At 44.1% G+C, this 26427-nt stretch overlaps 1 protein-coding gene across 2 annotated transcripts; it reads left to right on the top strand.

Moving 5' to 3' along the window:
• Positions 1-12832: 12832 nt before the first annotated feature.
• Positions 12833-20277, top strand: CAPSL (calcyphosine like; the record flags this gene model as incomplete). 2 transcript variants are annotated; one of them, XM_084233337.1, is made up of 4 exons in its annotated part: positions 12833-12992; positions 14630-14807; positions 15102-15311; positions 20176-20277. In XM_084233337.1, 4 exons carry the CDS (start codon positions 12856-12858, stop codon positions 20275-20277), a joined length of 627 nt encoding a protein of 208 aa, XP_084089463.1. The 2 variants fall into 2 exon arrangements, with proteins under 2 accessions (XP_084089463.1, XP_084089464.1); XM_084233338.1 differs by lacking the exon at positions 15102-15311 and having other exon boundaries at positions 12856-12992.
• Between the last annotated feature and the right edge of the window lie 6150 nt (positions 20278-26427).

Raw genomic sequence — 26427 nt, 5'->3', positions numbered from 1 at the left:
TGCAGTTAAGTCAGACAAGATAGATGAATTCTTTCCTGTTTTTAGAGCTCTGATTTTCCCCCTAAAATCTTACAACTGCAGAAATATTTTTATTTTGTAACTGTGCATTTTAAATATTATCGTTTAAATTGTGGGCATTCATTTATATTTTATATTTAAATTCTGATAACATTAGCAATTGTCAGTAGCAATTCTAATAGCATCACACTAACTGCCGATGATAGGATGACAGATGACAGGAGACACGAAGGAGGCAGTCCTTGCCTTAGGGACCCTGCAGCCTAGTAGGAAAGGCTGTTCTAAAAGCAAAGTTGCATCATAGTGCAATGCGGACACAGATAAGTGCAAGCTGTTGCATCTTGGTGGAAGTGGTTACATAGGAACTTCACCAAGTGATTCTGTATGAAGAGTGGGACTTCTCTAGGTCCACAAGGGAGGGTGGTATTTCTGAAAACAAGAATGCATCGGGCCTCCCCGGTGGCGCAGCGGTTGAGCGCTGGGTTGCGAAGCTGCCCGCGGCCTCAGTGGCACCGGTTCGATCCCCGGCTGCTCCCCGGCCACCGCAGGAGGGTCCCACATGGCGCGCAGACCTCTCCTGCCGCCCGCTGCTCCCCTCAGCAGTGTGCTTCAGTCCTTCTGCCTGCTCTGCTCCCCGCTCTGGCTCTGGTGAATTCTCTCACCCTCCCGCGCTTCTGACTGTACCCAGTGCATGTATAAACAAAACAAACAAACAAACAAATAAATAAATGAAACATGCCTCAATTAAAAAAAATTAAAAAAAAAAAAACAAGAATGCATCTACACACAAGGGAACAGAGAGAACGTCATGGGATGTTTGGGGAATGTCAGGGCTATAGACATTATATAGATTCAATTTTGAAGGGGTAGAGAATGAGTAGAAACAGGTCAGGCTAACATATGCATCAGACGCTGAGAATTTGCATGTTATCTGCACACAATGGGGGGGGCCACCTAGAGTTTTAGACTAGCCTGTGAAGTTCAGATTCTAAGTGCCCAAGGACAGGTGAGTGGATTAAGAAGTGGTACATCACCATGGCCCATTGTGCTAAAAAAAAAAAAAAAAGAAAGAAAAAGAAGTGGTACATGTACACAATAGAATATTACTTATCCAGAAAAAGATGAAATATTGCTATGCAATAACATGAATGGAATTGGAGCGAATGCTAAGTGAAATACGTCAGAAGGAGGAAGACAAATACTGGAGATTTTACTTATATGTGGAATATTGTGGAACAAAGTGACTGATAAAACCAAGTAAATCCTAGAACTGTGCGTGCAGCATTGAGAATACTAGAACGGGAGGGTGAGGATAGAAATAAAGGGGAGAGGACCCCCATTGGTCTGTGGTAGAGGACTATGGATGCTTTTGTGGTAGGTGTGGGGTGGCGACATACCTCTGCGGAGATGTGAACCTACTCCCCTAAATCATATACAGTATTATAAACCAATGTTACCTCAATAATTAATAAACAAAAAGATAATTGCAGTAGTAGAAATGACAGAGCTAGACTGGGTGTTCACTCTGCCTGTACCCTCTTTAGGGTCCCCACCCATATGCCTGAGTAGATCATTTTTTAGTCCTGTTTTATTGATGCTGGGTAAGCCCCAGTCAAACTCACTTCATCTTCAGTCTGGGTAATGAGCTCAAGCCCTTGACTGACAGCTGGAGAGTGCCAACCTGCTTGGCCCATTTATATCGTGGTGCCTGTCCAGACTCATCTGCGTTAAGGTTAGGGTGGCTTTGATGTGGTGTTTGGAGTTTGTGCAGGTCCTTGGGTTCACTCTTAGGAAAGATTTCACCAGAGTTTCCCTCTCAGCGGCACGCAGCGAGTTTCCTGGCAAGTTTCTCCACGAGACAGAGACAGTAGTTATATTTAAAGAGAAGATTTATTAGGGAAAGAGACAGAAGAATAAAGGACACTTGCACAGACACAAGCGGGCAGGAAGAGCTGCCCCAAAAGAGACAGGTTTGCTGAGAGAGGCCTGCATGGCTGCAGGTGGGCGGCCTTGAGGAGGGCGGCCTCCGCTGAGGGAGGTCAGTGAAGGGAAGCCCCAGCAGGTTCCGGTCACAGGCAGGCAGGAGGCTGCTGCCCTGCAGAGGAGAGTTGGTGAAAAGAGGCACCTGCGTAGTCACAAGTGGGCAGAAGGAGTGTGGCCCCGAGCCTGGGCAGAGACTACACTGATACAATTGTCTTCTGTTTGGGAGGGGCTCACTCCCTTGACCCTTTGGTTAATTGGTGATTTTGGATAACTATGCAGAGTCTGAAAGGGACAGGAGATTCTATGATGGGCTCAATCTCCATATCTTTACCTTTGGGGTCTGTAGGGCTCAATTTCCAAATCTTTACCCTTAGGCCTGTGCTTTAGACACTCCCTACAGCGGTCTGATACTTGCTTGGATCTTCTGCTTTGTAATCTAGGCCTTGGTACCTGAGGATCTTGGTTTCCACAGCTGTGTCAATGGCCACGCTAACCCATTCTACCCCCACTTCCAGCTCTTGGCATTTTGTGAACCAGGTTTTTGGTCTTGTGCGCACCTCCTTTTCTATTCCTGTCCTCTACCAGTTTCATGGGCCAAAACCACCCTCAGTGGGGCAGGAGGCACACCCCACCTGGCTCCCTTAAGTGGGGCTGGGTTTAACAATGCAGGGGGCCCAGCAGGAGTACGGGGACACACCCAGGGTCTGCAGGATGGGATGCCCTCTGGGAACCCTCTCTACTGGCCTGGCGGCCTCTCCATCTGTGACTCCAGAGAGCATGATGGAGGGCTGACCCAGGAGGGCCCAACGCTCCCATCCAAGCAGCCAGGACCAGGCGCCTCAGTGCTGGCCAGCTCTGGGGCAGGCAACCACCTCTGGTATCTGTGGAGCAGCCTGGGAGCTGCCCTCAGGCTGCACATGCTGGGGTCAGCTGACAGAGCCCAGGAAAGCTGGCTGGCAGGCTCTCTCAGAGCAGCCTTTGGGGCCAGGGCTCTGGCAGTCCACCTGGCTCAGCCGAGGGGAGGGGCTGCCTGCAGGCAGCTCACTGGGGCCATGCATAACCAACCTGGCCACCGCCTCTGGAGCCCTGGGGATTGGGCTTCTGTTCAATATTTAAAAAATGAATATTTTTGGAGTTGTGGGTAATTTACAAAAGACCCTGCTCAGAATCTGTTTGGCTACTTATATCAGAACAGGGACAACCCCTAAATCTGTGCACCTCAGCTTCCTTAGTTTGTGAACAAGCAACAGCTGTGGTTCTTCTAATGTTTGTAAAACACTTTGTAAGCTATAGAAGTTATTATCCAAACAGACTTTATATACCGGGCACTTTTTCTGTTCTAACAAAGTAATGGGGTATAATTTGGGGATCACAGAGCACTGAGGAAGTGGTCCTTATTGCTGTTGTCTTTTCGATGGTCCCTGGGGCAGTGAATTTTTTCAAAGCACTAAAAACAGGTTTTGTGTGCCAGAAGGTCTCTTGCAATCTCTGACTTTGCTGCCCAAGTGGCCTCAGATACACATAAAAACAAATGTTTTCCAATAAAACCTTGTTTACCAAACTAGGTGGGGGTACAGAGTTCAACCAGGGTTTACTGTCCCCAAGTCTAGATCGTGTTAGATTATGTTTGACTAAACCCAGCTTTTCCTCTGTAACTGTCCATGGAAAGGCAAATCATGTTTGCTTTGGGGGTTAGAGGGTGAGAAGCAAGAAATCATTAAATTGGTATTTCATCTGCAAACTGCAGCAGAAACTGCCTGCTTAATAGTCACCCTCTTCTTTACACAGAACCTGAGGGCTAGCAAGTGTCCAGTCCAGTCGTCCTCGTCCATTTATAACAAAACACCACAGTATTATGAGCTACTCCAGTAGGTTACAAACTCAGGTATTCATTTCTCACAGTTCTAGAGGTGGGAAGACTAAGTGCAAGGCACCAGCACGGGCGGGTGAGGACCCTCTTCTGGGTGCACAGATGGCACCTTCTCACTATATCTGCCCTTTGCGGGAGGGACGAGGGAATCTCTCTGGAGCCTCTTTTATCAGGACTAACCTTTCTATGAGGGTGCTGTCTTCATAACTTAAATACTGCCCAAAGGTCCCATCTCCTAATAGTATTTTCTTGGGGGGGGGTAGGTGGGGGGCTGTTAGGATTTTAACATATGAATTTAGGGAGGGTGATGGGGCTGCACCAATTCTGCCTATAGCCCTGGCCCAATTTACAGCAGTGGCCAATGAGAAAGTGGGTCCTCTGGGAACCACTGCCAGGAGCTGACTCAGCGAGGAACCACAGTCTCCTCATCTCTTTCTTTTTCCTGCCACCCGGAGTGTGGATGGAATGGCTGGAGCTGCTGCTGTGGTTATTCTGGAACTTTGGACAGCTTTGAGGGTGAAGGCCATGGTTGGCTAGAAAGATAACTGTTTCTGACGACTTTGACCACAACTTGAACTGCCTCCAGATTTCCATTACATGAGAGAAAAGTAAACTTCTCTCTACCATTTTCAGAAGCAGTTATCTGTTTCTGTAATGAGTAACTGGACAAATTCTCATCTGACTCCCAGGCTGTACTGAAGCAAGCACTCACACTGGATTTCTACCCACTAGTACTTGGTACCTTGAATGTATCAGTTTAAAGCGCACCAGATGCAAATAGTTGACTGGGTGTCTAAGTGACTGTGAAGTAAATATTAAACAGATAAATGACTCCTCCAAAAGTATTTTAAGTACCTATTGATAAAATAAGTGCCAAGTAAGTGACTTTAGTGACTCATGTTGCAAAAAGGCAAGTGGTTGTCACAACTGTGACTTGACTCCCATCTGAATGCGAGGAGGGTGACCCAGGTGGGGTCTTATATTTGCAGTACCAAGGCCTCATGGCATCCGAAAAAGTGGGATTATTCGGAAATTATCTATTGGTTCTAAGAGCATAGTCATTGGAACTGGGGAGGTTGAAACAAATGTTTCTTTCTTTTTTTTTTGTACACGATCTAGCCACACCTTTGCTTCCTTTGTGTAGTTTGTATGTTTTCCTTCTCTGTTTCTTTAAGACCTTTCACTTGGCAGGCTCCTGACTCAGAATAGGTTGCAAGTAATTTCCTGGTAAAGCCCCCAGAGACTGAAGGCAGAGCAGAGGGAAGAGCAGGAGGGCAGGGAGAGTGCCATTAAGACAGCTCCTGCTCCAGAGAGTCCCAGGGGATGCTCATTATAAAAAGGACCCCAAACTCTGGGACTTCTCCACTTTATTAGACCTGGGATTATATCACACTAGGTCCTTGAACAGCATGCTATGCAGTTTTTCTTGCTCTGCTTCCCAGGCAAAGATGCTGCAAATGTTGTTAATGAAAACAACTGTATTGGGTCTTTTGCTCACCCAGAAATCAAACTCTGAACCAGGAGAATGTTGTCTTTGCGCAGAGAAGTTTATTACATGAAGTGGCCACCAAGGGAGTCAGCAATTGCATTAGCACCCTAATGAGCTGGTGCCCCCCAAATCAAGGGTGTTGTTATTATATAAGGGAAGACTGTAAAGGCTGAGATGTGAGTTGTAAATGGACTGAGGAGCTTTGTGTTCTCAGATCTGGGGAGGCACCAGGTGATGTGGGTTTCAGTAGTTTCTGGTGCTTATGTTTTCTGGCAGAGAATGTTCCTCCAGGCTATTGTCTTTAGCTGCTGGGCAGAGGCTTGCCCTGATGCTATCCTTATCTCCGAAGTGGCACAGAGAATACTCTAGGAGAACCAACCCAATTCGTTCTCAAGTTTCCTGGGAAAGTAGCCCGGGAGCAGATCACAATGGAGGAGGAAGAGAGGAGAAGGAAAAAAGTGTTCAAATCAGTACTTGGTTTGCTTAGTTTAACCCATTTTACTCTAAGAAATTTCAGGCTACAACATGATGGTATCAGCTGCACCCAGTGCTGATAAAATGCTATTGAGAGAGGCTGAAATGTAGTTAATTTATCTCTCCTCCCATTTCTCAGTCCCTTCTCACATTGGATTGCTGGTTATTTTACTCAGGTAAAGGCCTGTATCTAGAGTCGACCTGCAAAAGCTGCAGCATAAATCTTGTCATTTGTGTCAGTTAGGAATTCTGGGGTCCTAGTTGCAGAGGACCTGGCCATGTATGGAGTAGCAATCCATCGGACTAGGGGTCTGTGTTTCTCACGTGACAGGGGCGCGGGTGGCAGGCAGGTGCTGACACCAGGTCAGCAGCTCAGAGGTGTGAGGGCTTGTGCGTTGGGATCTCTGTGATCCCCTGGGTTCTTCCCTCATGAGACTACCTTTGTCCAGGACATCACTTTCACATTTTAGCCAGGAGGAGGGAAAAGACATGAGGGAGCCCTCCCAGAGCTCCCCCCACTTTCATTGCCTCAGTCCCTTTGGCCAGAACCTATTCTGCAAGTGCAAAGGGGAGGGAGGGGGTGGCAATGACCTTTGAATAGGTCAATTCGTGATGTCTGGAAAATCAGTTGTGACTCAAATTCAACCAAGTTAAAATTGCCTTTCCCCTTCTCTAAAGTTTATCTGAAGTGACAAGCCACATCAGCAACCTGAGCTTCTTCAAGAGACTATCATTTTCCTACGAAAGGAAATGTACTAGTGTAGTGTCAGAAGAGCCCTGGGGCAGGGTTCATCAGGGGGGTGTAGTGAGGAGTTTCCTTTGAATTTTGCATTAAAGAGGGTGTGGAAGACCTTGGTGCATTTCTCCTTATGGGGGTCTGAATAAATGATCCCTGGGGCGACCTTTTTGACTCTACAGCCTACGTCTGTATTGCAGAATGTTGGTTGTAAGTGCAACCCAGTATTAAAGAGATTGAGATAGATTAGAGATAGAGCATCTGAGACTTGGATGTGAATATGTAACTCACCCTGTTGTCACTAGAGGGCACCAAAGACAAGCAATGAAATGCAGGCTGGGGCTGGAAGGGTTCCCTCTGCAGGTTCAGCTAAAATCTGTCCCTCAGACTATGGTAATGATGCACCAGTGAATTGGTGGTGGGAATTTTATGGGGACTACATCTGAAAGGAGAAAGCATACATTGTACAAAAATGAAGAATGATGTAAAATACATATAAATTAAAAAATAAATCTGTCCCTAAACTTGGCAAAGACTCCCTTGAACCCTGCAGAGAATTATGAAGAGACAGTCTCCAAGCATTTCAGCTTACCATATCCAGTCCCAAAGTGACCCTTGAAATCTAGGCAGAAAGAGAGTGTTGGAAATGGCGGCTGTGCGCCTTGTCAGTGGGATGAGGAAGCCTTAACTGGGTCCCTGGTGAGCAGACCTGGCACCACTGCTGTATGTTGCTGCTGTGGCTACTACACTCAGCCTGTGCCCTACATCTCCAGGCCCGTGCATCTCGCTGATCTGTGAACGTATCTTCCCACCAGCTACTTCGGTGAGGTTGGGGAACTGCAAATAAGAGCTCTGGGGAGCATCCTTTGCATCTCCCCACACCCTCGGGGCTTTTTCTGTCCCCCCCACTTCCAGGCAATAGGACCTCTCCCCTCATTGTCACAAGCAAGGCCTCTCTTCTCCTACCCCATTGGTCAGCAAGTTCCTATATTTTTTGCACACTGCATCCAGAGGGGTCTTTTACAACACAAACTCTCCCTCTTATCTGCACTCAGCTCAGAATTCGAACCCCCCATCTTGTTGCCCCAGGATCCCTGTGATCTGGTGCTGGCTTACCTGCCCAGTTCATCTTTCTCCCAATTTCCCTTTCCCATGTCACCCCTTCCCCAACTTCCATATCACTTCATTTCACTTGGCCCCCACCACTGTGCTTCACCATACTAAAATACACACATTTTTCTAATCCTACTATTTTTTTACACTGACCTTGGCACTTGGGAACTATCCAGTGCCCTTCCTTCTTCTCTCAAGACCCAAACCTGAATAATTTCCACTTCCCTTTGGGATTGCAGGTTAGGCATCACCTCCTCCGTGGAGAGGTCTTCAGAAAGTCTCAGGGCAATATTGGGGTAGTCAATCTCGTGATTGTTGCGGTTCAGTCGTGGGGTCGCTCCCCATCCGCAGATACTCACCCCTAACTGTAAGCAGCTGTCTCTCTTTCTCCCTCCCCCCATCCTAGAGCAGCATTAGCCCTTGGGAAACATGTGCTGGAGAAAGGACCAGAAGCGAGCTTAGCCCGGGCACGGGGACCCGTGGAGACGCGCTGCCAACACGAGGGGGCGCTGCGGGCACGCGAATGGGGGGATGTGCAGCGTCGTCCAGGTTGGCCGGCCTGGCTGCCTGGGCTCCCTTGTCCTCATGGAGTCCTGGATTCTCAGCGGGGTCCTCTGGAGTCAGGAACATTTTGTGTAGATGTGATGTCGGCGTTGCCTGTCCAGACATAGACTTTGCCCTTTTCCCTGGGGTCTCCACGCAAGCCTCAGAGATTGACTGCTGTGCTTTAACCAAGGCCTTACCCCGCGGGGCCGCCTTTTTTTTTTTTTTTTAAATCGAGGTAACGTTAGTTTGCAGCACTGTGTGGGTTCCAGGGCTGCAGTTTCTCACCTCAGCACCTGGACAGAACACACCACGCCCAGCGCCAAGGTCCAGTCACCATCCACCAGCAACCAGCCCACCTCCACCTGTTGTCTGCCACCCTGTCCCCTTTGGTGTCCACCCATGATGCCTTCCCCCAAAGCCCCAAAATAATGTTTCCTGTTCTGCTTATCTAGGAGATTACAGTCCTCAAATGTAAGATTGTAAATTGTGTAAGAGCTGGCTTCTGGGACTAGCCCTTCCACGCCAGCCTTTGTGTCTTGAAGAGATCACACAATAAATATTAGCTATTTGTTGTTTTGCTGGGTTACTACCTGAGCAAAAGGGGTAGCTAACGTGGGTAGCAAATGCCACGGGGGACTGGCTGGCAGCAGAAAATAACATTTTTTTCTGAATACAGAGAATTAGACTCCTGAGGTAACTGCCAGCATCGTGTCTGGGTGGGGTGTTTTCCCGGAACTACTCTGCTCTTCCAAGAGTGGGCACCATCAAACTGTGCTTTGAAATTTTTTTGTATTATTTCCCAGGGTGGAGGAGCACAGAGCAACCTGCTTGAGAGTCTGATGATTCAGGGTTGGCCAGGACGTTGGGGAGCATTTCGTTACCAACACAAATCTTAGCTTCCAAAGGGGTGACAGGAGGAGGGGCCTAGGGGGTCTTGAGGGTCCTACAGTCCTAACTGTGTGTGAATTGCTGTGAAGCACACCGACTCTGTGACTGGGGCAAGTTCCCTGATTTCTTTGGGCCCCGATTTCTTTATCTGTGAAATAGGAATCATAGCAGAACTAACTTGTGGGGTTTAAGCACCAGGAGATGAAATTCATGTATCTGAAATAGCCATTTAGGGCCTCCCCGGTGGCACAGCGGTTGAGCGCTGGGTTACGAAGCTGCCTGCGGCCTCTGTTACGCCGGTTCGATCCCCGGCCGCCAGGTGAGGGTCCCACATGGCGCGCAGACCTCTCCTGCCGCCCGCTGCTCCCCTCAGCAGTGTACTTCGGTCCTTCTGCCTGCTCTGCTCTCCGCTCTGGCTCTGGTGAATTCTCTCACCCTCCCGCGCTTCTGACTGTACCCAGTGCTTGTATAAATAAATAAATAAATCTTAAAAAAAAAAAAGAATGCTTAAAAAAAAATAGCCATTTAAAAATGGGTAGAATTTCCACACTATGTGTGGCCACCAAGTTCCCACACATTTCCATCACCCCATAGGAAACCCGTATCTTTTAAGCAGCCCCTCCCAATAAGCCCTCCCACCAGGTGATGGCCACGACCATCTGTGTCCTGTCTCTGAATGTGCCTGTTCTGAATATTCCATATAAATAGAATCGTAGGCTATGTCACAGTTTGTGTCTGTCTTTTTTCGCTGAGCATGTATTTGAGGATCATCCATGTGGAGAATGTATCAATTTGTCATTCCTTCGGGTGACTGAATAAAAGTCCACTTTGTGTGTATCCTGTTCTGTTAATCCATTGTCTATGGATGGACATTTGGGTCTTTTGTACCCTCTGGTTAATGTGACTAGTGGGTATGAGTGCCCCTGGATTTGTGTGTGTCTTGTTCTCAGATCAGCCCCCAGAGTTTTTGTGAGGACTGGAGTCTTGCTTACCATACTCTGGGGGGCCGATGAAGGCAGCAGCTGAGGCTCTAACTTCATCTTAGGGGTATGCAAGGGCCCCACAAGGGTTCTTTCTCTCGTGTCACTGCCGGAGTGGGGAGCCAGCTCTCCCTTTTTTCTTGCTGTCGGTTTTATTCTGTCTCTCTCCATTCCCCTCCTGCTGCAGTAGCTGGTGCGGAAACCTGAACAGGTCGAGTAGGGTGGAAAAGAGGACAGAGAGGTGAGCAGCTGTCAGCAAGCATTGGGCAAGTAGCTCTGACTGAGGGGAAGAGACAGGAAAGCAGTGGGGTCCCCTTGGGGCGCAGACCCTGGGGCTTATCTGGAGAATGAGGAGGACCCTCAATGTTGCCAGTTCCGGCTCCCTTGGTGGACGGTGGGTGGAGGTGCTGCCTCTGCTGCTGACAATGTCAGGCCGGGAAGCGCCTCAGACAAGAAGGAGTCAGGGGACAGAGCGGGCTGGGGGAGAGAAATGGTGATCTTGTAAATAAACACAGAATTCCATTGTGGCTGAGACTGGAAGCTGGTGACATTGGGAATTGTCAGCTTGTGATCAGGTGACAAAATAGCAACAGGAATTGCAGGTTTTCAGAAAGCTAGTGCTGCCAGGAAGGCACTTGGTCGTCTCTGGGTGTCCCTGTCGGCTGAGAATTTGAACGAGCTCTCTGCACCTCCTGGCAGGGGTGGAGAGGGAGGTGTGTGAGAGCCTGGTGTGGGGCCCTGTGGATTCCTGGGCGTCTGTGCTTCTAGTGCTGGAGGAAGCAAGGAAGGCTTCACATAGCTTTAGCAGAGAAATTCTTCCTAATCCGAAATCAAGTGCCAAGAGAACTAGGAAGATTTACTCCCATTTCCCCCCCTATAGTGGGTATCGGAAGGGCAAGAGGAAGTGAACCTGACCTAATGTGCTTTATGGTGACCAACGCAAGAAAAATTACTTTGGGCTGGTCAACCACGGGTGAAGCCTCCAAAGCACGTTGGGCGCCAAGCTGCTATAGGGCAGCCCCGATATTGAACGGGTTCCTGGCTGTGGGTCCTTACCTGCGCGCTTACAAGGGACTTATGAATACTCCACTGCAGGCACACACAAAAGGTTAATAAGAGGTTTATTTATAAGGGAAAAGGAAAGAAGGAAAATGTACAACTCAGGGAGAAAATAGGGAAATAAAGTCTTTAATGCGTCCTACCCGATCCGACGACCTGGAAACCCAAAGTCACTCTCAGAGCTGCCAAAATGGGGGACCCCCCAAAGCCCACGTGTCTGCCTTTTATATCCACCTGGCTGCTTAACCCCACCCTCAGGTCCCAGCCACCTTCCCTTTGGTGGGGATGGGATTTGGAAAGTTCCCAGTGTCTTTGGCTTTGGCCTGGGGTGGGGGTGGAGTCCACGAAGCCTGTATGGGATTAGCTTTAGGACAGCCTTTTCCCCCAAACAAACCCACAGTTGATCCTTGGGAGTTCTATAGGACATGAGTCAGTTAAACATGTTCACCCCTAAATTATCGCCTGTGGTCTCAGTTTTCTATGTGAGTTCCTTTCTCTAAAGCTAAAAAATGAGAACTCTGTGTGTGTGTGTGTGTGTGTGTGTGTGTCGGCATTGGGGGTGGGGGAGGCTTTTTAGTGTTTGCACAGGAGAGGAGCAGCTAAAAAATCCCTTCCCCACTGGGCCCTCAATGGAAGTGCCAGCATTTAACCAGTGGGGGAGCCCTTGATTCAAGACCCATCCGTCCTAACCATTTCCCCTGCATCTTGAATGCTGTTCTCTGCACACCCATCAAGTCCTCTTGTCCCTTTCATTCACAACTCACATAAATAAGTTGCTTCTAGAATGCCTCTATGGGAATTCGTGCCTTTTGGAGCAAGGATGCACCTGCAAGATCATCTAATCCAATCCTTCCATTTAACAAAGGAAGAGGGACCAGAGGCCCGAGATTCTCTCAAGTGGGATCATGAGTTAGACTAGAACGCGGGTCTCCAGACTTCCAGTCCAGTGCTCTTTCCTCTCTTGTGTGGGTTCTCAGAATATAAACTGTTGCAGGAGTTGGCTGCACACTGACCTCTCAGAGGTGCATCTACCCTATCTCCCATATCTGATTATTTAAGATACAGAACCAAACTGTAGAGAAAGATATATATATATATATATATATTTATCGAGAGAGAGAGAGTGTGTCTATTACTTTTTTTTTTTGTCTTGAGAACCTAATTAGGTGTTAATGGACAGGAACCTATTAATTAAGGAAAACATACTAGTTACTGGCAAGAACCATTAAGGCCCAAGGGTTGAGAATCTCAGACAAGAGAGAGGCCACAAAAATTATCCCTTTCATTAAAAAGGAGCATATTTAATGTGTATTGAAAGGCATTATGGGAAATTCCAAAGGAAAAAATACAGCATGAAAAGGCTCAAAAAGAGGTCATTAGGGAAATGGGACCTCATTTTTATGGGGGTAGAGGGTTTGGGAATGGCCAGCGCATATTGGGAAGGGCTGTGTATTCAAAGCTGTTGTCCAGGTTGGTGAGATCAGATGTGCTCAGGATGGCTAGGCGAGGAATAAATAGGCCAGGCACACAAGTGGCATTGCTAACAATTGGAATTCTGGGAGGTTTGAGACCTTTCTTGGAAAATGAAGGATAGAATGTGCTGTAAAGTTCCTTCTCCACATGGCTGCTGTCACCCTGCCCAACCAGAGGTAGGCCGGGAGGGCTGAGCTCTGCTAATGTGCTGTGGGTTCACCTTCAGATGGCAGGGACAGCACGCCATGACCGAGAGATGGCGATCCAGGCCAAGAAAAAGCTCTCCAAGGCTACCGACCCCATTGAGAGGCTCCGACTGCAGTGCCTGGCCAGGGGCTCCGCGGGCATCAAAGGACTTGGCAGGTAGGACCGTGGGAGACAGGTCGCGTGTGCTCAGGTGAGACTGTGTGCCCAGGTGAGACTTGAGCAAATCACTTCCTTCTGATTGTCATTCCTTATTTGCAAAATGCAGAGTCTTGGAGGAATGAATTTCTGGTCCTGTGTGACAATTTTTGTTGTCAGTTTCAGCAAGGCCCATGTCTGCTAGAAGAGAGTGTAGTTTCTGGGATGAGTTGAGGTGAAGAGAGCAATATGCCCAGATTCTAGAGATTTCTGGCAGGATGAGAGAGACACTCCCTGAGGCTATGACTTCTGGAGAGAAAGGAAGGAACAGTGACTTAGACATGATTGCAGAACCTGGAGTTCTCTCTCAGGCAGTCATGTGTCCCTCATGGCCTGGGGCACTGGAAGTGCCTGTTGCACAGTAAATAGTTGCCTACCCCCTGGGATTGCTTCAGCCGCTAGCTAAGTCCTGTCCTGATAGTGAGCCTTCAAGACTCACTGTCTTTAAGACTCATGAAGCCTTGAAGATTGAAAAATCCAGGGGCAAAAGAGATGATAGTATCTTGCCCACTCCTGACTTTGTCATAAAGTCTTCTCCTGAGCTCCAAATGTTTTACTGCTATTTAAATCTTTTCTTTTTTTAAGATTTATTTATTTATGCATGAAGAACTGGGGTACAGGCAAGAGTGCGGGGGGGTGAGAGGATTCACCAGAGACAGAGTGGGGAACAGAACAGGCAGATTGACCAAAGTACACTGCTGAGGGGAGCAGCGGGTGAGACAGGAGAGGTCTGCTGTGCCATGTGTTAGCTCCCTGGCTGAGGATCGAACTCATGCTGTAGTGATTGCTGAGAGCATCGTAGTGCTGAGATTTAACCCCCTTGCACCACCATCTTTTCTTTTTTCATGAAGGACACTAGCTAACCAGCTAACTAATCAGCTACCCAGTGAGTATCTCTAGGGAGGTCTTGTCCTAAACAAAATTAAACAAAACAAAATTCTTCATCCCCTCTCGGTGGTAATTAGGTCCTGAGGATGGGGCCCTCAAGAATAGAGTTGGTGTCCTTATAAAAGGGGCCTCAGAGAACTCTTACACACCATTTATTTCTAAAGTTACTTAGATCAGCACTTTCACACTGTCTACCTTCTCTTCAGTGAGATTATTCAAAAGTTTGTAGTGAAATTAGATTTCCCATTGTCTGTATTCTTTCCTGGGGTCCCCTGGCCTCCTAAATATGTATTTTTTAAAACTTGTATATACTTTAAGGTTCACTCTTTGGGCTGTGAAGTTCTATGGGCTTTAGCAAATGCAGGTCCTGTCTCTACCATGATAATATCATGGCGGTTTCATGGCCCTAAAAATCCCCTGTGCTCCACCTTGCCTCTCCCTCCTTCCCCTTAAATTTTACCTACCTCTGTAGTTTTGCTTTTTACAATATGCCATAGAATTAGAATCATACAGTACATTTTTAAAGTTTGGTTTACTTTTATGAGCAGCTGGGTGAGGCCCTCCAATTTTGGAAGGAGGATAGAGCGAAGAATCTTAAACTTCTATATTATACTTTGAAAAAACTTGCAAGTGGTTTTCTTTTTGAATGTTTATGCTTACACCTTGTTCTCTGTGGGTTTTTTCTTCTTGCATGTGCGTATTTCCTTCAGAGTATTTCGAATTATGGATGACAACAACAACCGAACCCTTGATTTCAAGGAATTTGTGAAAGGGTTAAATGATTATGCTGTGGTCATGGAAAAGGAAGAGGCAGAAGAGCTTTTCCAGAGGTTTGATAAGGATGGGAGTGGAACCATAGACTTCAATGAATTTCTTCTCACATTAAGAGTAAGCGGCCCCATGAGTCTGTATATCTGCCAAGGTTGGCTTTCAATTAGCTTGGGTTGGCTATTTTGAGGTTTGTTTATTTGGGTTTTTTTTTCTTAGAGGATGTTAGTGCACTGTGGAGGGGATGGGCAGGAGATTGAGAGCAGATTTCAGAGCTTTATGGAGCGATCCAACTCTAGATTATCTAATGGCACATCAACCATTTTGCAGCGCTGTGGGGACTATGCCATCACTTTGACACACACAAAGCTCATTTGCTTGCATGTCTGTGTATGTGTTTTTTTATTTACCCAGCCTCCAATGTCCAGAGCCAGAAAAGAGGTAATTATGCAAGCTTTTAGAAAGTTAGACAAGACTGGAGATGGCGTTATAACAATTGAAGACCTCCGGGAGGTGTATAATGCAAAACACCACCCAAAGTACCAAAATGGAGAATGGTCAGAGGAGCAAGTATTCAGGAAATTTCTGGATAACTTTGATTCACCCTATGACAAAGATGGTTTGGTAAGTAAGAGAGTTTAATCTAAATGAAATGTTTTTCTTATTTGTAATTACAAATGGGAAATAAGTCCAAAGCCTTAAAAGATACTTATACTATATTAATTACGATAGAAGTAAAATATTTCCTTAATGACTCTTTAGAAAGTTGAGAACTAAAGCCAGAGAATCTGTGTGTGCATGTGCACGAGTGTTGGTAGGTGATTCATTTACAGCTAAATACCATCACCTGGAGAATATGATGTCTTGATGAAACATTGCATGCCATGGCAACCATATTTACTGTACACAGCTAGTCTCTAGAGTGAGTTAGACTATCATAACACATATTTAATTTTAAAATGAGACCATAATTCAATACTTTGAGCATAATCACAAGGCATTTCAGGATGTTTCAATGTCTTTTGTATTTAGGAGTATCACTTATTAGCATGTTGCTATGCAGAACAGTCATTTATGTGAAGTTCTGGTAAAAGAAATGACTGATAACAGAATTTGCTCTGATTTAATATTCAATAGATTTTGAAATTAACTTGCATTTCTAAACCACATCGAACTTAAGAACAAAAAGAACCATCCTGTCGCCATTAACTGGGTCTTCAAATTGTAAATGTAGTTGGTAGATGAGAAGGTATACCTCCATAACTGTGTGATCTAGGCTGAGATGAAATGTCTCCTCTCTTTATCTGTAAGCATAAATGAACCTTTAACCCAGAACCAGATCTGCTATTAACCCAGAACCAGGTGACCTTTAACCCAGAACCAGGTGACCTGCAGGCAATGATGATGGGGAAGGGCGTTTCCTCCTTCAACAGCAGCAGAACCTGGGGCAGTATTACTCCTAGGCCTTAGTCACTCAGGAAAGATTAATAGGCCAGGAAGCAGAGGAAGACATGATGGTGATAGGAAGAGTATACAAGGCTCCCCCTTTTAAAGGAAATTTCCCTCAATTTTTTTTTCCATGAAATTTCATGAAAGACCTAGTAACAAGGGGCCAGGGGAATGGGAAAAGGGAATCTTTGTTTACTTTCTGCTGACATTTTCCTGCCAGGGACAGAGAAATACCCTTCATTTCAGCCTGAGGGGGTTGCAGAGGTAGATTAAAATGAGTGTGCGTCAGGGAAGGAAGTACTTGATTCTGTAGACCAGCCAAATGTTTAGGGACAGAAATAACAGAAAGTATGTTTTCTTCCAACCTTGTTGGCCTTTGATTTCTGAGATGGTGGTGGAAAAATAGTCAACTGCCATTTCCCCAAATTAGCCCAGCTCTACAAGGGATCTCAGGGTACATTTGCCTCCTTTCTGCAGGTGGTTCCTCCTCCTTGCCAGGGGAAACCTCAGCTGTCCTTTTCTCTAACCCCAGTCAAAGTAGCCAGTTGTTGTGATTCAGCTGATTTAAGGTTCTCACCCCCCTATTCTTTTTGACATTTATTTTAACAGGCCACATTAAGTTCCAAATACTCATAAAGGTTCTTGGGGTTTTTAGCAGTTACAGCATCTGATGTCACTCGAATATCACTAACCCCGTGTTAATATCAACTCTCACTGTGTGTGGTCACTGTCCTGGGGATGTAGTGATAATGCTGGTTGCTGCCTACACAGCAGCACTACAAAATACAACTTTGGGGGGTGGATTTACAGTTTTACAGATTATTCCAGATTTACAATTTTAATAAGTGTCCCAGATGACTCTTAATCACATTCATACTTGATTGAGATCCTTGTCTCTGAAAGATTCAGAAGTGCCTGTTTTTAATTATTAAATATGCACATGAAACTCATTTAGCATAATTATGAATCTGGGCAATATGTATTGAATACTGATGATTCTGGGCACATGCTAAAGGCTTTATAGGAATATCTCATTTATTAGACATAGCGAAAATATTTCTGAAAAGTGATAAAGTGATGTGCTAGTCAACTTTTGTACATTAAATACTTTAAATGCACAAGGAATGATGGATGGAAAGAATCTCTCTTTCTAAAAAGGAGTAATTAACCCCCACTTTATCTTTTTCAAATAACCTTGTTTTATACATTAAAATGTCTCACGGTGAAGTACAGCTACTCTTAAAGCCTAAGGCTTTAAATGGCTAAAAAATACAGTTGACATTCAAATAAGATAAGATTTAGAATAAGCCAAGAAAGTCCGCCTATTTCTTAGCCAAGGATGATGTTCAAATTTATGAACTTCTGATAACCAAACTGATCTCTCAAGTAGTCATAAAGTTACTGGGGTTTACAGCAGCCATGGAACTGGAGGTGATAAGCCCTGTCCTCCACACGCTCCCCTCAGTTCAGAAATTATCAGATGGCAGTATGAGAGTGGTCAAAGAATGTGTGAAGTACCTTTTCTCCCTCTGGGCCTATCCCTAACCCCCTGCCTCCTACCTGCCCCAGTTGAGTGACACTTTCACATCTTTTTATTTTTTTTTCAAATCTAGGTTCTGAAGTTTTCATATATTTATATCATTTTAAAACGACAAAATTTTAAAATAAGTATTTTAGGATATATGAGTCTTTGAGGGGATATTAGTTCTATTTCATGTAGACAATTTTATTTTTTAATTTAAAAAAAGATTTATTTTTATTTATTTATGCATACAAGAACTGGGGTATAGGCCAGAGGTGCGGGGATGGGAGGTTGTGAGAGGATTCACCAGAGACAGAGTGGGATGCTGAACAGGTAGATCTACTGAAATACACTGCTGAGGGGAGTAGCGAGTGAGACAAGAGAGGTCTGCTGCGCCATGTGGGTCAGCTCCCTGGCCGGGGATTGAACTCAGGTCACAGTGGCTGGCGATAGCTTGATAGCACGGAGACTTTAACCCCTGTGCTACCAGGGAGGCCCCTGCAGACAATTTTAAATAATTAAAAATATTTTAGGTATTCTACTGAATATATATAGATAACCTAAACTTATTTTATGATTTTCATATCAGTCTGGAGTTGAGAAAAAGGGACTGTATTCTGTATCATGACTCAGAGCTCTTCATTATCCCTCTTCTCACACATATACTTAGTCAATTAAAGGTAGCACAGTCAAGAGTCCTGCCAAAAGAAAGGGGGTTCATTCTCTCATGTTTTCTAAAGTCAAATAAAATGATGATATTGAATAATTGAATAATAATATTGAAAGAGTGATTTACCATGATGAGGGCAAAGCTATGGGGGGAAGCATAGAATTTGTGATTCAAGCCAGTTGAGTGTCAGGAAATAAGCTGATACTTCTCCAAGAATAACTGATGGCCTTTCCTGAAATGGCCAAATAAATATATTAGCTATGACATCTAGTTTTACGTAGTCTGACTTCCAGATTGGGTTTATTTATTTATTTAGATTTATTATTTTATTTACACAAGAACCGGGGTACAGGCCAGATGCACGGGAGGGTGAGAGGATTCACCAGAGACAGAGTGGGAAGCAGAACAGGCAGACTAACGAAATATACTGCTGAGGGGAGCAGCGGGCAAAACAGGAGAGGTCTGCTGCACCATGTGGGTTGCTCTGATGGCAGGGATCGAACTGGCACTGCAGAGGCTACGGACATCTTCACAGTGCTACACTCAACTGCCTGCACCACCAGGGAGACGCAGCAGATCGGGTTTAATGCTGATTGGGAAATCCAAAGGAGGACAAAAATAAATAAAAAAGAGCATTAATGCTATTCCGATTTTAGCAACAACTATGCACATATTATTTATTTCTACTTCCAAGTCACTGAATAAATATAGCTCAACTGTTAACTCAGTCCAATGACTTTCATCCTACTGCTTTTCACGATTTGGGGTAGAGGGAGAGGAGAGGCAGGTACAGGAGAGAACGGTGGATTCATTTGTAATTTTAGCAAAAAAGGCAAGTGTATCAATCAACTCATGTGATTCTTAGGGAGCAGGTAGGTACTCGGTGGGAGAGGAGTTTGCTATTAAGGGCTAGAAAGAGGTTTTGAATTATTTATAGATTGTACTTTGTGATTTTTAAAATTACTCATGATTCTGAAAATTGAGAGCTAACAAGAAAACAATAAATTTCCAAAACAGTTGTCATTATGGTATCTGTGTCCTCACATATAAGCAGGGCTATGCTTTTGGCTAAATTGACTGGTTAGAGAGAGAGCAGTCAGACAAGAAACCATTTGCTTTCTGATTCAACTGCCAAAATGGTGGGTTGTTGTGTCCATATCACCTACACCTGTGAAAACATAAGGCAGATAACTATTTCTCTTTCCATCAAAAAGTAATGTCATGTAAAACCTAGCATAGGCAAGCACATTAGTCGATAATCCGAAGAGAAGTTACAAGTATGAACTGGGGGAGACAACTCAGGTAGGAGGAAAGGGGGGCTTGCAATAGGGGTTGCCATCTTTTACTTACTGTGTCTTTAAAAGGCATAAAGCCAAAGAACGTTTAATCAGAAATCTGTTTCTTACCCACAGGACAGAGCTCCATTTCTTTGAAAAGTAAAACATTAATTCTCCTGATAGAAGGAAGGACACAAGATGTTTTTTTCCGCATGTGTCACAGAAAGACAGTATGAACGACAATCAAAGAACACTTGTTTCTAATTCTGAGTTTCTCTCACTTATCTGAACAGATAGGTGTGCTCTTAAAGAAAGAGGAGAACCAGTATCTCACTTCCTGTGTAGGTTGATTTGAAAATTTCCAAGACTTTCTACCTCTTCTCCCCTGTGCCATTCCTTACCAGAATCCTGCACTTACAACTCTCCTGTTTTAGACTTGTTCTTCAGCTGTGGTCATTAAAAAGTCTCCTTGATTGAAATTTCCTTTCCATTTCCCAGTACTGGAGATGAGCCTCGACTGAAATGTTGAAAAGCAAAGTTTCGCTTTTGTTTCTGACTTTTCCACTGCAGGTGACCCCGGAGGAGTTTATGAACTACTATGCAGGGGTGAGCGCATCCATCGACACCGATGTGTATTTCATCGTCATGATGAGAACCGCCTGGAAACTCTAAATGTATGACCTGGGGTCCAGGGACTTGGGCACAATCACGTGGCTCCACATGATTAAACATCAGCTCAAAACTAGGATTGTATTGCTTTCCTGCTCATCCCAATGTCTGTCCCACGTCAGCATTCATTGCATTTACTGAGAAATACAGAAGCTAAGTTCATTATGACAACTTCTTTGAGGTTGTTTCCTTAGCTATAAAGTTGGAATTAAAATGAGAACTGTAAAACTCCTAGAGCCAGGTTGATATAGTAAATGTTTCCCTGGTTATTATTAATGAAACTTTGAATATTTTAAGTAGGCTCCCCACCCATGCACCTAGTGTTTCTCTACCTCCAGTAAGATGGCCCACCTCCAGATGGGAGGCTGTGTTGTCCATTTTTATGACCAATTGCTCATCTTTAAGTGCTTCAGTTCCCATTTGGGAACTAGAAAAAGACTACATGTTAGTTTCAGTTTCCATAACTTGATTTTGAGTTTTCTCCCCATGGTTTAGGAACCCATGGTTTGTCAAAGACATTTAAAATGACTTTTTTGGGGGGTCATTTTAAGTGAATCTGAAGGTCATTTCTTTGAGCTGTAGAACCACGACCATTCAAATTGTTTCTGTGGTTAAAGTTTGAGGCTGTGCTGTTCTCAAGATTTTTATGGGGGACATTTTGCCCTGGGAGTGGGCAGACCATACTGGCAAGCCTTTGCCTGGTTATTTATGGCTCCTCTCCCTGTCATTGGTCAATCATGTTGAAGTTCCCAGCAATGCAAGGAGGTTGGGGGTGACATGGACTAGGGTCACAAATATACTTCAAAGCAGATCTTTCATTTTGACATTTCATGCCTCAAAATGTTCTCTTCCCAGTTCTGAGTTTTGGCTGCATATTATTGATGTGTGAGAATCTCCCCAGGAAAGCCTTCTAAGCAAAGGCAGCCTCAGCGTCTGGAACACAGATTTTGAAACTACAGCTCTGTGTGTTCTTTGTCTGGGGCTAGAGATGAAAATGCAACCACTAACCCTCGGGTTGTGGTGCTGAGGTAATGGCCAATCTGCCCTTTTACTGTCCTTTTTGTTACCTCTGTCCTTGGCTGCCCTGGCCCTGAGGTTTATGGGCTTCAAACGGTATCATGGTTCTCTTTAGGATATGTATTTAGGCAACTCTGGATTTCAGGTCAGAACACACCGGCCACATTTTGTAGCAACTCTGTTAGTTTTTTTCCCCGCAGTCCTGGAAGTTGAGATTAGAATATATTGATTAAAATTTGTGAAAACAAGTGTTTCCAGAGAGGAATCATAGCAGTCATTAAAAAGGACAGTTTGTTTATTGTTCAGGAGCTAAACTCTCACCCTGGTGATGGACTGAAAAGGATGCTTTTTCTTGAAGATGGGAGCACCCCTATATTATGGAAATTTAAATTTTCAGAAATGAAATATAGAAATTTTGTTTTCCACTGATCTACTACCTAGACTTATATAGAGATTGGCAGGTCAAAAGTTGCCAAATATTATGAAGAAAAACTATGTAGAAATGATATAGAATGACAGAATACAATATGAAGAAACTGGGGAAAGGTCCCCAGTTTCCTGGACCTGGTAAGGTTCAAGCCCACTGCACTAGATAGATTTGGGTTTTGATTCTGGGTATGATTCATGTCATTGCTTAATTGGGGCCATAGAGTTAGCATGTGATTTTGAACGAGGACTAGGCTATAGATATTAGCTTTGCCTTCCCCAGTTACCCTTTGCTTCCTGTCTAATTGGGGCACAGCTATCAGATTTCAGATAATCTGGGCATCACAGTGTCTTTGCTCACGTTAAGTTATCTTTTTCTAGAAGATTAGATTCTGGGCTTATGTGAGGATACCACTGAAGCCTTCTCAGATTCTTTAAACAAAATCTAATGACCTGATGGTTAAAGCTCACTCCATTCCTACTCTGAGTTTTATCTGACCTAGTCAGAAATTGCTCATTGTTTAGATCTATTCACTCTAGCACCAGAAGGAAGAACAAAGAAAGTCATTAAAGAAATCATTTTTCTAATATTTTCTGCATATAGTTTCTAATTTTGTAATTTATACACTTTAAACATTACTCCACTTGCATTTTAGAAATTAAACACTTAGAGCAGGAGATCACATCCAATAAAAGGTCTCCAAAACAACCCTTGGGAGTGATTTGTCTGTTGCCTCTAGACCTCCAGATAGGCAATTAAAGTTGTCAAGGAAAAGAGGAAGAAATTTGCAACTTTCTAGGAAACAGGAAAAATGTAGATCAAAATCCTGATTCTGGGAATCAGGATTGGTTAGAATGAGTCATCAATAACCACACAGAATTTGGGGTTCTAACCCCCCCAAAAGGTAAACTTAGGGAGGAGACCTTGTCTTAGCTGCTGTTCAGAATTGGTGACCATCCTTCCTGGATGCCCTGTGGAGCACAACTATGAAACCTAAGATGCACATTTTAAATTCTTGGCTGAGGCAGAATTCATTCAGCCAGCCTGTGGGGCTGATTTTCGCAGTTAATCAGACCTTGATAGGATTTCTTCCCAGGCCCAGATGGTGCTCTGGAGGACAGCACTCGTTCTTTGTGGCTTAGTGACAAGCCTGGAGTCATGATTCATACCATCATGGCAGATTTTAAGGCAGAGCTGGGTCCCTTCCAAGTAGGCTGCAGATTGGCTTTGCTCCTTTGATATGATTGCTTTATAGTGAAAATCCATGCCATCAATAATTAATTACTGAGCCATCTCTATATGCCATGAGCCATTCTAGGCGGTGGTGTTAGCATGATGGACTAGAAAACATGCAAGCCAAACCAGTGGCTTTCAACCAAATTTTCAGCCTACTGTTGTTAAGAAATCAGAAAGCAGGTTGACGAGGAGGGTGAGCACTGAATGAATCTCCCCTTTCTGTGTTTCATTCAGCTTCGGAAGTCAAGGACAGTTTGGGTCCTTCATGTGTCTGCTGACTGGGGAATGGTGAAGTAAATTTTATAAATGTAGGCAGTTTATCAAGACAATTCAAGAAAATCTCCCTCTATCTAGGAGGCATATCTTTGGACCTTCATTTCCCTTGGCCAACGTGGATTACTTCATTGAGTCATGAGAGTACAAGTAGGTAATGATTCAACCCTCATCAGACTACTCACAGATGCAATCCGTTCTGCTGATGTTTAATCAAGTGGAGTACTTAAATTAGCCAAATGCATTCTTGGTTGGTGTGTGGTGCCTATCTACTCATTCTTCACAAAATCCTAATACCACCCTCTGAGTAGTATACTTTTTGCACATGTGTTTTGGGCATGGAATTGAATACCTCACAACTTCCAATTTTCCAGATTAATCAACAGATTGATTTTCCTGGAAATCACAGGCTGTTCTTTAAAATTAAATCTTGTGGAATAAAGCCGCAAAGTTTTGAATTTTAGAACTGCTTATTACTCAAGGAAAAACAAAGACGCCACGGGTGTTTGATTGTCACATAAAATTATTTTCATGTAATTGATAATTTTTAAAGCTAATGTTATTAACACAGTTTTACTTCTCCAAGTTGTTAATAGGACAAAATATATAATCTTGATAGAGGCAGCTGGTTCTTTCATTATAATAATAACTTAACCCCCTCCCCACCACCACCTTAATTTCCTAAAATGACTTGTTTTAAAACAGATGCTGGGTGAAATCTGTTGAAAGAAATATAAACAAATGATTGATGGGGATTCTGAGAATAGTGCTGTGTGAGAAGAATTCTTTTTGCCATCTCAGTTGGTGTGGTGAGAGGTTGTGGTGAAACAGCTCTTCCTCTCTGAGAATAGCATGACCTTCTTGTCTTATTCTCACACCTGCTTCGCCAGAGCAGTATTTTCCCTCAGCAAAATATAGTGGATGATGTTCTTTAGGAGTGAATCTCACTGAAAATATGAGTAGCTGTGGTTTTCAAAGTGGACTGAGCAACTACCAGGAGGGTATATTGCATCATAAAAAGACCATCTTGAAATGCAATGACCTAATTTCTTTCATTCTAGATTCCTCTCCGTCTTCATTAATGGGAAAGTATTTATTATGTCTGGGGAGTATTGCAAATGTTCCAGCTGCCATTGAAAACTGTGGGGGGAAGCAAAAGTCTGTGACCCCAAAATATGTCTTTTTTGACAAAGGGTTAATTGCATGGGAGGAGCTCTGAAAACTGGATGAAGATTGTTTTTGAAAGATATTTATAAGCAATCCTCTTAAGGCCAGGTACCAGGAAGACCTAATCTATCTCTTTGCAGTGGAGAAGGCAGAATTTAATCCGCATGTATTGTCTACTGCGTCTTCCTTGGTGACCTCCCTAACTAACTTTCCATTCTTCCCTCCAAAGTTCTACCTTAGCTAAGCTATTTAAGATGACGTCTGAAGCCGTGTGAACGAGTTACTCAGTCCTGCTGAGTCTCTGCCGTGTAGACAGGAGGCATACAGGTTATTATTAAATGTCCTTTCGGCTTTTTCTCTTATTAATCTGTCTGACTGTTTGCCAGCCTACAAAAACCCAGAGGGGTACTGGATAATTTCCTTTGTGCCTTCATAACACCATCGATGCAACGTCTATTTCACCAAACTTCTGTGGGGAACATGGTTGTCTTGTCTATATTCTTGCTTCCATCACTGGGATTGTGGTCAGCAGCTCAAATGTGCAGAGGGTCACATCCACTTTTATATTACAGTGGCGATTGAAATATCGCTCATCTCCAATTTCCTTCTGCTCTAGACTTCGTCATACATTTACAAGAAACCCTGAGCCTCAGAGCTCAAACTCCTGAAATTTGAAGCAAGGTCTGAGTACATAGCTTGTAATTCTGTTATTGAAGACTTGAGCAACCTTTTCTTTCCTGACCTAACACTTGGCATTCAGAGACTGAGTTTTATTCTAGAAACATCTTGATCTTAAGCTTGAAAGGTTTGAGTTGCTTTTCTCCTAGAAACATTCGGGTCACATGTGGAACAGATGACTGTCAGTGCTCTGGGAGAGCTTAGAACAGAAAGGGACCTGCAATTGAAAGGAAATGACAGATGGCAGAGTGCATACTGCTCCAGGTGACTGGGAGTGTCAGCGGCTTCCATCTTGATGGGATAAAATGCTGCACAAATGCAGAGTATTATCAAATGTCAGGATTACCTTAGGAAACCCAGATCATTCTTTTGGTTTCCAAGGAAACCAGGAAATAAAATACCTTTCCATAACTTTTATACTTAGTCATGCCTAAAATCTCATTTGGTAATAGCATTCAACATCCATTTACTTAAGATTATCTTTGAAGTTGCGAAGTGTAGCTGGTGAATCAACATTAATTCAAGCTCCATTCAATGAACTCATTTAGAAAGGTTTGAGTGAAAATTTACTTTTGTTTTGCATATACTAAAAAAAAAAAAAGGTGGTTAAGCAAGTCACTATGTAAAGAAGATTATAAGGGCTGTGCCTACCTGTATTTATATATGTATCATTTGTTTTAAGGATATTTGGAGATGTGTGTGGTCCTGAAAAGGACAGGTAGGTTTGTTTTTTTCATTGTTATCAGTTACCAGGGTAGGCCTCCTGTTACCTTTATGCTGAAACTCCAGGTGAGCAAAGACCCTGTGTGCTTTGGGAGGTCTCTTACCACTACTTAAAGACTGCAGATTATTTTGAGTTGAGAGCAGTAAGGACCGTGGGGGCTGAGGAAAAGCTTCTTTTCTTGCCTGAGTCTTGCCCTTCCTTAATCTAAGAAGCTATTGCTTGCCCCCCCCCACCCTTTCATGACCTAGAAGAATATAGTTTTGGAGGGTTTCATTGCCAGTTGTAAGTTTATCAGTGAACATGTCCGTCCTGTTTGAGAATATCATCTTTGCTCTTAAAGATGAGGTAACCTCCTTCTTGTCTGTCATATGAAGTCTCCCCTTCTCTTTTCTTGACACTTCTAGTCCCTAAATGTAGAATAAATATCCCTAGTCTGCTCCATTATTGTCTAGAATTTACAGGTGTAAATTCTCATACACATGTTATTAAATTTTAGTTTTTCCTCCTACTAATGCATCTGATGTTAATTTGTCCATTAGAAGAACCCAGAAGGGGTGGGGGAAATTTTCCCCTGTGCCCCAACACATATAAATTAGTATGGTAGTCAAAAAAATTACCACATATCTTTTCA

This window comes from Talpa europaea (assembly GCF_964194135.1).
Source record: "Talpa europaea genome assembly, chromosome: 5".
Classification (NCBI taxonomy): Eukaryota; Metazoa; Chordata; class Mammalia; order Eulipotyphla; family Talpidae; genus Talpa; species Talpa europaea.
This window is presented reverse-complemented; position numbering and strand designations above follow the sequence as displayed.